The sequence below is a fragment of the Mytilus edulis genome, chromosome 7 (genome assembly GCF_963676685.1).
Source record: "Mytilus edulis chromosome 7, xbMytEdul2.2, whole genome shotgun sequence".
NCBI classification, from domain to species: domain Eukaryota; kingdom Metazoa; phylum Mollusca; class Bivalvia; order Mytilida; family Mytilidae; genus Mytilus; species Mytilus edulis.
This window is the reverse complement of record NC_092350.1, coordinates 73,011,339-73,024,813: the sequence shown is the minus strand read 5'-3', so window position 1 is coordinate 73,024,813 and position 13,475 is coordinate 73,011,339. Positions and strand designations below refer to the sequence as shown.

The window sequence follows — 13,475 nt, the reverse complement described above, 5'->3', positions numbered from 1 at the left end:
CAAAGCTTAACCATGATGGATTGTAAAGTGTGGCATTTTTTATTGATCTGTCAGGCACATACTCCCTACTTTATGATACCTTTAAATTAGTGGTGTGTGCTAAGCAAAACAACATGTGTAACCTTTGGTTCATTATACACTATCGACTTACTGTATGTATCATATAGTTTGAAATTGATACAAATAAAGTTTTACCTTTTATATTTTATTGACAAATAAATTATTTTTTTTCAGAATACATTCTGAAAATATACCTGAATGGTGTTTTATCGGCGTCTGGAAGTAGTATACATCCGATTGATTGGGTAGATACTTTGTAGATATTGTGATTGATTTTGATACATAGTTATTTGTTAATTTGAAAATGTTTGAATACATATATAGAGAGTAGTATGTCTCATCGTTATGAAATTATAAGTTTGTAACAGCTTTTTCGCATATGAATGTAGCGCATTCCACAGTGACTATAACTGTGGTTTTCAATTTTCGTTTGTTTTTGGTGTTTGTTTTTCAATTGGAACTTTAAAATAGTAACCACTGCTGAGGTGAAATTTTAATTGTAAATAAACAGTGACTATAACTGTATTGTTCCATTTCCGTTTGTGTTTGGGTTTTTTGCTAATTAGAAATAAACAAACAACCATTGCTGAGGTGAAAATTAAATTGTAAATAAACACTGCAAATGCATTTTGCTTTTTTTTTTTTTGGAAAGAAATGAAAAAGGATAACAATAACATTCAAATCAAATTAAAAAATCGTAAATAACTTGTAAAAGATGTTTAGAAAAAAAGGTTTGTTTTACAGGATACCTACAGTAACCACTCTGATATTTTTCTATACCTTGGAAGGGACAGCAGCAATTATTTTCAAGGCTTTATTGATGAGGTATTCGTCATGATATCATTTTTAATACTTAAAAAATAAGATGAATAACAATCCTTCAAAAGACAAGGCTGACAACACAATGGAAAAAAAAGAAAAAAACTGCAGACAAAACACTTTTCACAGAAAACTAAACTTCAAGCAATTCTGATACTGTAAAAAATCATGGGTGAATTTAGACAGAATGAAAGGGTAAACAGTTACTCTTTTCATTCGTAGTATTGGTGGTGTTGCTCATGTCTTACGTTTCAAAGACTTTTAGTAATAACAACAATAGGTCTATTCAATGAGATTTGACAAAGTTTAAGACTTGAATGTTACGAAGGACTAATGTTAATCTCTTCTTTAATATTGGTCAACAGTTCTTTTTAAAAACATTTTTTTACAATTATGTACAATAAAATAATGTACGTTAACAGCAGTTTTGTGGTGCCGAGTTTATACTGAAATATGTTCAATTGACATCGAATTAATTCACAATCAATAGCTGTAAAGCTCTTACATGTTTTAGGAAAAATTTATCTTTCTTTTAAAAGGTTAAATTCTATAGTGTAGCCATAATTAAGGACGAGATAGATGACCATATATTCTTAGCATCTATGGACAAATATCCAAAATATCATAAGTATGGACAGTTGCACTATAAGATGGATCAAACAACAGGTTCCCAAACCCTCCAGAATGATGGTTTACTAAGCTTGGTAACGAATATCCATGGCAATTCCACTTTTGCAGAGGTATGATATAGATGAGGAGTTTGAAACATTCAATTAAAAAGTTTGAACACAGTAATGAAAGTCTTTTTAAACTTGGGTGTATTGGTGTCATCTTTTAGGTTACATGTTTGGCGTATTTGCTGCTAGAGATTTATTTCCCCGAGGGTATCACCAGCCCAGTAGTCGGCACTTTTTTGCTGACATGAATTATCATTGATATGGTTATATTTATAAATTACCTGTTTACAAACGTTTGAATTTTTGAAATACTAAGGCTTTTCTACCTCAGGCAATAGATTACCTTAGCTGTATTTGGCAAAACTTTTAGTCCTCAATGCTCTTCAACTTCGTACTTTATTTGGCCTTTTTAACTTTTTTGGATTCGAGTGTCACTGATGAGTCTTTTGTAGACGAAACGCGAGTCTGGCGTCATATACAAAATGTATTCCTGGTATCTATGATGAGTTAATTCGTAATTTCAGAATCTAATGCATCCTGGGTAATATTTTCAAAAATGTACACCAAAACGTCGTGATTGGTTACAAATTTCATAAACAATGGAAATTCAACCAATGACATGACGGTATTTTCATTTTGGGGTACGAACAATGAAATTACTCATAGTTCTTTAGATTCTGAAACGGCCAATTGAATGAAATAAAAATTGTATTGTTGTTTGTCTTTTCGTAGTTTTTTGCTTTTTGTTTTTGCTTTGTCAACTTGTTATCAACCTACGAATTTGATATTCCTATGATCATTTTAGTCTCTTTTGAACTTAATACTTGGGTTTTGTGGAATAAGTGTTGCCTTCTTGTGGCAAATACCACATTTTTGCATTTTAACCTTTTCATCTGTTTATTTGGCAATACTAAAACTATACCCTTTGGGTAGTGCTCCACAATTAATGGAGGAATATACAAGAAACTGAACTGACTGTTTACAAATCATCATGCAGTATTCCTTTGTATAATAGTAGTGCAGATCCCAGTCTGAAGATTCGACAGGCCATTTGATAGAGTAAAAATCTAAACCATTAAAGGAAGAGACCGATTTCATTGAGCTCCAACTAATCTAAAACCATACAAAGTCGGAAATATTTGTTACATGTCGTATAAATGTAGTGTGTTGTACTTACTAAATTTGCCTTTGAAACAATCTTTTTTTCGACAGAAAACGCCAATGTTTCAGAAAATATCAAAATTGGGAGATCGTTATCGATCCGTGCATGGCTCATACTATACGCTTTCGTGTATGCTTAGTCGACGAACTGCCCGCGAAATTTGAAACTCTTTGTTTCGACACCTAATTATACCGCGATTTCGCGGCGTCTCCTAGTTTTTCAATATTTAATCAAAGTACACTAGGAAAGGCTACCGTCACAAAAACATTGCAAAATGAATATATAGTTAGTTATGTGTTGTATTATGAATAAAAGGCGAAGTGGTCTACATACAACAATAACATAGCCATCTGTCCACGTGGCGTTTATTATCAAACAACATCTTGATTCATTCTTACAGTCTTTAAAAAATTAAAAGGCAGCTGACTATACAATATGCCAAGTTTCTTAAAGAGACAATTCTAACATCTTAACTTTCTTTTACAGAGTTTCCAAGACTACTCCAGATTCCGGCTAACATATCCAAACAACTGAAACAGATGTTATATGTGTACACCGAGTCTAAAATCACCATTGAAAATTCATTATCTTTATAGATATCGGCATGCTGTATATGTCGAAAACTGTTCTGTATGTTGACCTAAAACATTGTCAGTAGGTCTTTCGTATATTTCAAGACAGTTGGATTTTACGTGGAACATGTTATGTGTTTAGTTATACTTGATATGCCTTACGCTGAAAACAAGAAGCCAAGTGCATATATATTTATACTGTTCTTTAATCCATTGTTAACTTTAAGAGTATGTTTAAGGGAGCTACCATTTGATTTTTATGGGAGGGCTAGGATGAAATTTGAAAAAAATAGGCAGGACAGGAGTTTTGAGTAAAAAAAAAAGGCAGGATGAGACACTTGCAAAAAAAAAGTCAGGATAAACTAAAAAAAAAAAGGCAGGACCGAACAGAGTGAAAAATAAAAAGGCAGGACAGAGATTACAGCTAAAAAAAAAAACGCAGGACAAAATTTTTCATCCTAGCCCCCCCCCCCCCTCCATAAAAATCAAATGGTAGCTCCCTAAAGGTATTTCGCTATTCGGATCTTGAATTATCAAACCTCAAAGGTATGAGTTTAACTTTTAAGACAGTATAGATGCAACTCGAAATATCTTGCAACTGTCGATGTCTTGTGCTGCTTCAAAGAAGTTTACTTGACTTTAAAGTGTGTTGTAAAAATGTGTATCATCTTGGCTGTGATTATTAAACTGTTCATTTAATACGAAATTTATTTGATAAAAATGGAATCAATAAAATGCAGAATCCCAAAGAACAAAGTTGGTTGCAAATCAACTATTTGTGCATTCACTTCTTTGTGTTATTTTACGTAGAAAAAGTAATCAGTGCTTTGAGTCATTTCATCCATTCCAAACTGGCAATTATCCGTTCAATGCTGTTTTTGTTTTATATATGATGTACAAACGCATTTAGAGAATATCATTACATTAAAAAAGGGTATGTTGGTGGAATGTTATTAATTATTTGTTTATCTGTGATATATGTTATTATTTTCATTTTTTTCTCTATAAAAAACTTAAAAAAGATTACAAACTAGAATATTATCTAAATACATCTAATTTTCAGATAAGGAGATTAATCACTAAATTTAGAATAAGTGATCACTCCCTCTTGATTGAAAAGGGGAGATATTTTAAAATCCCAAGAGAGGAACGTCTTTGCCATAAATGTAAAATACTAGAGGATGAGAAACATTTTTTACTATATTGTGAGTATAATAAAACTCTAAGAAATGACTTTTTTCATCACATATGTACAGAAAATAATAACTTTAATAATTTAAATGAAGAAGAAAAAATTCATTATTTACTAAATCCATCATCGCCTTTACAAACAAATAAGTTAGGATCCTTCTCGAAAAAGTCATTAGAACTGAGGGCAGGGGACTCTTAACAACTTGTTTGTTGTTATAAATTTTAATGCTGTTGATATTTTGTATGTTTAATATGTATGTATATATGTTTATTGTGTTTATTGTATTAATTTATGTTGGTCACAAACTGTAAAGTTTATATGACAATAAAATATTTGATTTGATTTGATTTGAATTATTAATACAATTCAATTCAATGTTTTATTAAAGTCTCATCTCTCAACAAAGTTTATACAATATAAAATAACACTAAATAAAATGAGAGCCATTATATACAGAATTATAAGAGACTATCAAAATGCATAGATATAATACACAATACGAAATAAAATACTATTTATAATATATAAAATTTCTACGCCTTTTTAAAATCAAATGACAGGTTTTGGCACACACACGTATCATATTTACATTTGAGAATAAAAACACTAACTTCATGATATTTTCACAATAAAATATTTAAAGAAAATTATGTTGTATCACAGTGTTTATATTTCGACTTACTCCTATCCTAACTTGACTGACTAGGATTGTCGCATTTCTTACCAAAGATCGGTTGTTCCGTCTCAGTACTTCAACCCCTCCATATCGAAAAAAATGGCGGCTAAGATACAGCCATGAAAGCTGAAAATGGCGTCTGACAACAACAATCGATCGATCATAATTTTAATTAACGCTACTGTATTGTATGACTTTGAGAATGCAGTCACCTTCTTCAACGTATGATATGGAAATAGATAACCTGTTGATACGTTTTTCTTATTTAAATTTTCGTTTTAGTACTGGGTTTTTTTATGACAAAAGAAAATGTTTAAAAAAAATTAAGACCAAGTCCGGTACATTTTGTACATTAAAGAATTCAGTGTTTATCTATTACTTACATTTTTTAGTTTAAATATCTTTCAAAAGGAAATTCAATTAAATTGAGTTGAAAATTGTAAAAAGTAAAGGACCTTGCTATAGGGAAGTAAGTACCTAGTTTTACTACTCTCGGTACTGACAAAACAAAAGTGTAAATTGTGAATCGATTTTTAATTCGTCTGAAACATTTGAGTTGGAAAAAATCAACTAGAACGTCATCGATATTTGACAAATAATTAATGGGGCGAATGTGATCGAAATAAATTAAAAATTGAGGAACCCGCATTATGTACAAATTTAGTAGTTGATCAATCGAAGTTTAATTTCATTCAAGGGCAAATAATCCATACATCTTCAAAGCGAATATACATATCCAATAAATTCAATATGTTTGGTGATCGGTGTGAGCCAAGGCTCCGTGTTGAAGGCCATACTTTGATGCTAAACCAATAATAATAGTTTACTTTTACAACTTGTGACTTGGGTGGAGAATTGTCTCATTGGCACTCATACCACGTCTTCTTAAGTCTTTTTTCGAAGTGGAAAGACGGGAATGAATTATACCTGTATTGCGCAGTTAAAGAGGGTTTCGGAAGATAGGGGCAATATTTTACTTAGTTACTGTCGATCTACAGTTTCCATTACAGCCGATATCATTGAGTGTGACGGTAGGCAAAGGTACTATTTTGGTAAGCTTGCTTTTTAGCTGAACCGTTTAGTCAATATTAGGTCAGGTATACTACCCCATTTTGAAGTAGCTTAGTCCAACAGACAGATAGATTGGTTATCTGTCGGACTATTCTACTCTTAAAAGAGGATAGTTTACCTAACAATGATTTCACGGTTCAGCTTACAAGTAAGCTAACCGAAGATATTGCCTTTGGCTACACGTTCAATGCAGTCGGCTGTTATACAGTAATGGGCTATTTCAGTATGTCTTTTACATGATGATAGTATGGCACTCTACCTTCACGAATCCTCGAAATTTATGTGACTGCAATATATTTTCCATTATTTTGTGACATATAGATTCTTGAATTGATACAAGTGGATTATCGGATTTATCCAATCGAGATAGTTAAATTATCTCAATTTTAAAATCTGAGCCTCGGCGATGACTTTAAATATTTTAATTTAACAATCGAGATTGGATAAATCCCATAATCCACGAGTAACTATGTAAGGATCTGTTTCTCTAATGATTAAAAATTTAAAAAATTTGTTAAACGAAAATCCCCTTCGAGTGCCTTTCACATTCCACGAAGTTGTCATTGCCATTCATTCAGGGTTGAGTTCAATATCGTTGCATCTACGAAGCGGCTACATAGCTGGGTTGAGTTCAATATCGTAGCTGCTATCAATATCTATGTAGCAACTAGTCTATAGCTTCAATAGTCAAATTCTACGTAGAACTACGTAGCTGCTACGATATTGAACTCAACCCCGCTATCAATATCTCTCTCTATATATATGTAACAACTAGTCTATAGCTACACGTTCAATAGTCAAAATCTACGTAGCACTACGTAGCTTCTACGATTTTGAACGCAACCCAGTTAGCTATAAAGGTTATGACCCTTCAAATCATCCAATGATGTTTTTAGATCACCGGCAACCATACATAGATTAAATTTTTTATACAATGGGTTCGGAAAGGGATAAATTTCCATGGAATTAGAGAAATATCATTTATCCAATCGAGATAGTTAAATTATCAATTTTAAAATCTGAGCCTCGGCGATGACTTTAAATATTTTAATTTAACTATCGAGATTGGATAAATCCCATAATCCACGAGTAACTATGTAAGGATCTGTTTCTCTAATGATTAAAAATTCTAAAAAACTTGTTAAACGAAAATCCCCTTCGAGTGCCTTTCACATTCCACGAAGTTGTCATTGCCATTCATTCAGGGTTGAGTTCAATATCGTTGCAGCTACGTAGCGGCTACATGCATAGCTGGGTTGAGTTCAATATCGTAGCTGCTACGTAGCTGCTATCAATATCTATGTAGCAACTAGTCTATAGCTACACGTTCAATAGTCAAAATCTACGTAGAACTACGTAGCTGCTACGATATTGAACTCAACCCCGCTATCAATATCTCTCTATATATATATGTAACAACTAGTCTATAGCTACACGTTTAATAGTCAAAATATAGGTAGCACTACGTAGCTGCTACGATTTTGAACGCAACCCAGTTAGCTATACAGGTTATGACCCTTCAAATCATCCAATTATCTTTTTAGATCACCGGCAACCACACATTGATTAAATTTGTTTATACAATGGGTTCGGAAAGGGATAAATTTCCATGGAATTAGAGAACTTGATATTTTTCATTTATTTCTAGTGTTAACATTTTCATTTTATTTATTTCATTTAATATCATTTATTTCATTTAATATTGTTTAATTCATTTTATATTATTTATTTTAATTAATGCTATTTTTTCATATACTTTACCTTTTATTCAATTTTTCTATTTTGGTTCATGTCAGTCATTTTAATCTTGAAAGACTTTTAACAACATATATGTGATAATTACACCGTTTTGGAAATTACGATACTTTAGAATTCGTTTGTCATTGTCCATTTTCTGAGTACTTTAACGACAGTTTTATTATCTTAACACCCATGGTGTTTTATTTTGATTTTGTTGGTTTTTATCCTATGATGTAATATTACATGTTGTAGATTGTTCAACTGAGATTTAGTGTGACCCTAAAGGCTTGGGTCATTGATAGGACCATTCCCGATTAGAATTGATCAAATTCGGATCAAGATCCTGTGAGTTGTGACTGGATATTCAAACTGTAATTTAGTTTGGTAAAAAAAATATTTGATCACGACAACAATCAGTTAGTGTTCAGGAAGCGTCAATATTCAGTCGTGTCCATCCGAATTTAATCCAGATTATTCCGTTCTTAATCCGATTCTAATCCGAATTTTACCATGGTAAAAATCGACAGACTCTGTCCCGACAGCGTCCCGAGTCTGGCTACAGAGATGAAACAGTTACTAGATGGTTAACTGACGCAGACAGAAGAAAAAACTGTCGCCATATTCGGGATGATCAGGGTTTAGTTCAATAACGGTAGCAGCTACATAGCCGCTATGTAGCTGCTACCAATATCTATATAACAACTAGTGTATAGCTACACGTTCAATAGTCAAAAACGTAGTAATACGTAGACGCTACGATATTGAACGCAACCCTGGTCGAACTCCCTGACCAATGTGTACTACTGCATTACGACAATGATAGGTAAGGACATTCAAGATTATTAAGGGTAGCAATCCAACTTTTTAACTTTTTGTTTGCTCGCGCTGTCTGATCTCAAACGGGAGCCATAATCGGTACTTTGTGAACGCCGCATTAGTTGGGAACCCGACCGTCTAAGGCAATGACGTCGAATGCATATGTAAGTAACGTTATACGGGAACCCGCGGCCGTAGTGAACAAAACTTTTATTCTAGACTAAGCCATGAACTTACATGTATGATTTATTCTGTGTTTACTTATACTGTAAGCTAAACGTCCCAATTTGAATAAACATGGCTGCATTTTTTTGAAGGTTGTGGTCAGAGGGCCGTTTAATTAATCATCAGTTCAATTAAAAATATAAAAAGCATAATAATTGATTAATCCAATAAAGTTGAGAGACATGACAGGATCTGCTTATAAAAGTAGGAAGATGTTGTATAATTTCCAATGAGAAAACTCTCCACAAGAGACCAAATTACACAGAAATTAACAACTACAGGTCACCGCACAGCTTTCAACATGAGCAAAATACATGCCGCATTGTCAGCTATAAAAGGCCCCGAAATGACAAATGTAATACAACTCAAACGAGGAAACTATCGGCCTTATTATGTACAAAACAATGAACGGTTGTTTTTTTTTTTATTTTTTGTTGTATTTTTTTTGGGGGGGGGGGGGCGGGGGTGCCTGAAGTCTTTAGTTTTGTATGTTGTGTTTTTGATACTGCTGTTAACCTTTTTTGTCGTTTTCGTTTTTCGACATGGCTCTGTCGGTTTGTTCTCGATTAAAGGTTATATATATTATCCCTTTGGTATCTCTAGCTTCTCAGATAAAGGTTTTAATCTCTCTTTTTTAAAGACAACTGTTTACTATTGGAATTTATAACTTTTGTGTTGGAAACCATTGAAAATTAAACTGATAAAAGGTATAGCTTGTTTTTCAACTTCCTCCTTAGCTTTGTCGTTTTAAGGTCTATTTTAATTCAATAAGAATTTTATTTTACAGTACAGATTTAAATGTTAAGTTGTGTACTAACCTTGTTTCGTTTAGGGCTCTCCAGATTTTTAAACATATAACTGATAGTTTACATTTGAATTAAATTTGTTCAATTCAAATAATAAAAAAAGAAATAACATGAAAGAGGTTATTGATTTAGAAAACACAGATAATGATTTGCGTTTACTTAGTGATCTAAACAATTTAAAAGTCTAATTGTACATATTTATTGAATCGAAAGTCGAATGCTTTAAGTAATTTCATGATGAAATATGGGGTACATGCAAAAGATTTCAACATGTTTAAGATTAAGCAGGAATTCCCAGACACCCGAGGTTAAAAATTCCATTTATTGACGACACTTTTCAGAATCAGTATACAAGAGATTGACACCTGTGACTTATATAAGATTTTGTGGTCTTATGCAGTTTTTGGTCTCGCCGGTAACTGGTATTATTGTATGGTGTAAATGTCCATCGGGCTGGTTTCATTTGACCTTGCTCTCATTTTCATGGTTCATTTGTAAATGTTAACTTTTCCACACCGCAATAAATATTTAGTGTATGGAAATATACATATCTCTAATGTTTTATACTGTTAACTTCGATGGGTTTTTTTTTCGTCAATTCATTGACGGGTGCCGCTGAGGGGCGTGTACTGTGGGTTGGATCCCCCCTTTCGATTTTAATTTTAATTATATGCACGTTTGATATCATGGTGTTCCGGGTTCAAATTGAAATTAGATTTCAAAATGGTTTGATCCGTGCCTGTCATTCATTAAATTCACTGAATACTTAATGGCGTTTTTATACTTTTAAAAACTGATATAGAATAATACATTTGTAATACCAACGAAAGTAGTCATATAATAGATTCAATTTTAATGACTCAAAATGGAAACAGTTATGTTAGGGAAAGGAAAATTAAAAAATTACCCATTGATGAAGATGATAAATCGTGAACCGTTCGTGGATACAGCGGTAAACAATGTATCCAAAGTCTCAATGTAAATTATAAATACAAGAATCAATGTTATAAATTTAACCACGTGTACCCCTAACCATAGCTAAGTGTCTAAATATTTACATCGTGTGATTTACTCGCGGCTTTTATATATAGTCACATACTTGTCTACAGATTTTTTGTACAGATTATATAATATACATTGCATAATAATAAAATAAGACAAATACCCAGCCTAGATATAGGCTTACAATGTATGCGACACTATACTATACAAATATATATCTATTTAAAAAATTAATACAAATTATAAAACAAAGGAGGTTATATTAGATAACCTCCTTGGGGTTATATTAGATAACCTCCTTGGTAAAACATAGTAAAATTTCAAAAATATTTAAAAATATCCGGATTTTTCACATCATATAAAAATCAAATCAAATAAGTAATAAAAAAACATAACTTTTAAAAATAGAAATGACAACAATTAAATATGACGTAAAAATAAATGATATGTGATAAAAAGAATATATTTTAAAGAGGTTAATGTTTACTTTTTGGGATAATCTTTATTTAGGCTCGACACGACCTTGTGTAATTATTATGTTTAACATGTTAAAATCAGTTGCTTTTCAACATGTTTAAAACCCTACCTAATTATAAACAAAGGAACAAATAAATTCAATTGAAAAGACTATTTATAAAGTATTATTATACCGAAATTTTAAAGTTAAATTCTAATTGGTTTAACAACTTTTAGATTATAAAAATGAGATTCATATATGACCTGAAGAAAATAATCCAATTAGCTTGTTGGACTTTTACATGTATTATCAACAACTTTTATCTTTCCGACTTATGTCATTATACTATTTCTCTTTTCATTCAAATTGTCTTCTGGTTTTAATAAATTTTGTTTCTAGATGTCACAGGCAGTTTCAACAGATTTACTCTAACAATAGACCTATACAGAAATCTTAGTAACCTATATATTCATTATGTTTTTATACATTTCCTTCAGATAAAATGATATTCAGTTTTTGAAAATCACGCTCAACGTAAACACGCAACTCAATATTGTCGGAGACATACAATATTGTTATATCTTATGCTTATGTATTCTTGATGGACCGTTTAGTAAGTTGTTAAATTCATGCAGCCGACTTGAATCTTCATTTAGTAACAAGAAAATATTCTGTTTATAAACGGGACAGATTATTTCATTGGAAAAAAATTCACTACGCGTTTTTATTATTTACAAAGTATAATTATACTGAAGGTTTGAAGTTAAATTTTAATTGGTCAATTTTCATTTAGATTTAAAAGTATGTGATCAATATTTGAACGGAGAAAAATACTCGATTTAAAAAAAAGTATGTTGAATATGGAGATGGATTACAAAGTGTAAATTCTACATAAAATGATGTACTATATTATTTGGATATTATCAGCCTCTTTGTGGACAGTTTATTCACAACTTCAGGGCGATAATTACTGGTCAGCTCACACTTATTGGAATGACAGATATTCTCTTGGTTACACCGCCAGTAAGTAATAATACAGAAACAATAGTCACCACGTAATCCTTATAACTATATTTATTTTTTTTCTTTGTATTATATTTCATGTTTTTTTCTTTTTATTATATTTCATGTTTTTTTCTTTTTGTTATATTTCATGTTTTTTCTTTTTCTTTTTTTATTTCATGTTTTTCTTTTACCTTATTTCGTGTTTTTCTTTTTTCTTTTTACAAAAAATATAGCAATGCATGAATGAGTATACTCTTTATCATTTCTGCATTGTTAAATAAAATATTTTTGAACTTAGAATACCAGTTTTAGTGGGCATGTCATAGGGCTTTGGATTTGTTGGAGACTAGCTTTGACAAACAAACAGTTTGGTATTCACAAAAAGTTGTCCCCGCAAAATAAGAGATACATGTAGAAATAAAACTGTGAATATAAGCGGGGAATGTGTCAAAGAGACAACACTCCGACTAAAGAGCAAAAAAAAAAGTCCAAGGTCACCAATGGGTCTTCAAACCACGGTGGGAAATTCGCACAGTCGCACAAATACTTGTTCTATACTCCGTAGATGACTCTATATGGCATATATGTTATAAAAGTAAACGCAGAATACATGGAATGATTTATTAGATCTATTCTTTTACTGTCACAAAATATTCAACTTTAATATTAGAGGCGGTGTCGCCTTTCTGGTATCGATAAAGCTACAGCTTTTTGTTGAAATACTGGACATTCCGAGTTATAGAATAACGGGGATTGAATTAAATATTCCAGACACATCAAACATTTATCTCATAATCTGCTTATCTACCAGCAGTAACGCAAAGTTATGAATCATTCTCGAAAGAAGTTGAAATTCTGCTTGATGTCTATAACATTTATTCAACTATGGGAACTGTTGTATTTAAGGGAGATTTCAATTGTAAAAGATACACGTACGATTATGATAAACGAAGTGAGAGTTTTCGGTCATTTATGCAGGAATGTAATCTGCGTTCTCTACATCTGGAAACAAATGGAAATGACCCGTGTGCACATTTCAGACCTATCAAGGAGGACCAAAAACCGCCATTGATTATATTATTGTTAGCATTGAAAATCTCACCAAATGTTTAAAAATCCAGGTCCCTGGATGTACATATGTTTAACGTTTTAGACCTTAAACCCATAAGATGTTCGTTTGCTCTATCTGACAATA

General features: G+C 31.8%; 2 protein-coding genes across 2 annotated transcripts in view; both read left to right on the top strand.

Annotated features, from left to right (window-relative positions):
- LOC139482163 (uncharacterized) overlaps positions 1-4,822 on the top strand; it is an 80,215-nt gene extending 75,393 nt beyond the window's left edge. Inside the window, exons 56-59 of the mRNA XM_071265864.1 lie at positions 235-305; positions 805-885; positions 1,419-1,619; positions 3,205-4,822. Coding sequence (XP_071121965.1) covers positions 235-305; positions 805-885; positions 1,419-1,619; positions 3,205-3,252 — 401 coding nt within the window. The 3' untranslated portion in view covers positions 3,253-4,822. The remainder of the gene's footprint in view (positions 1-234; positions 306-804; positions 886-1,418; positions 1,620-3,204) is intronic.
- A 7,247-nt stretch (positions 4,823-12,069) lies between these two features.
- The window catches only part of LOC139482161 (uncharacterized), a 114,864-nt gene continuing 113,458 nt past the window's right edge, over positions 12,070-13,475 (top strand). Inside the window, exon 1 of the mRNA XM_071265861.1 lies at positions 12,070-12,298. Coding sequence (XP_071121962.1) covers positions 12,172-12,298 — 127 coding nt within the window. The 5' untranslated portion in view covers positions 12,070-12,171. The remainder of the gene's footprint in view (positions 12,299-13,475) is intronic.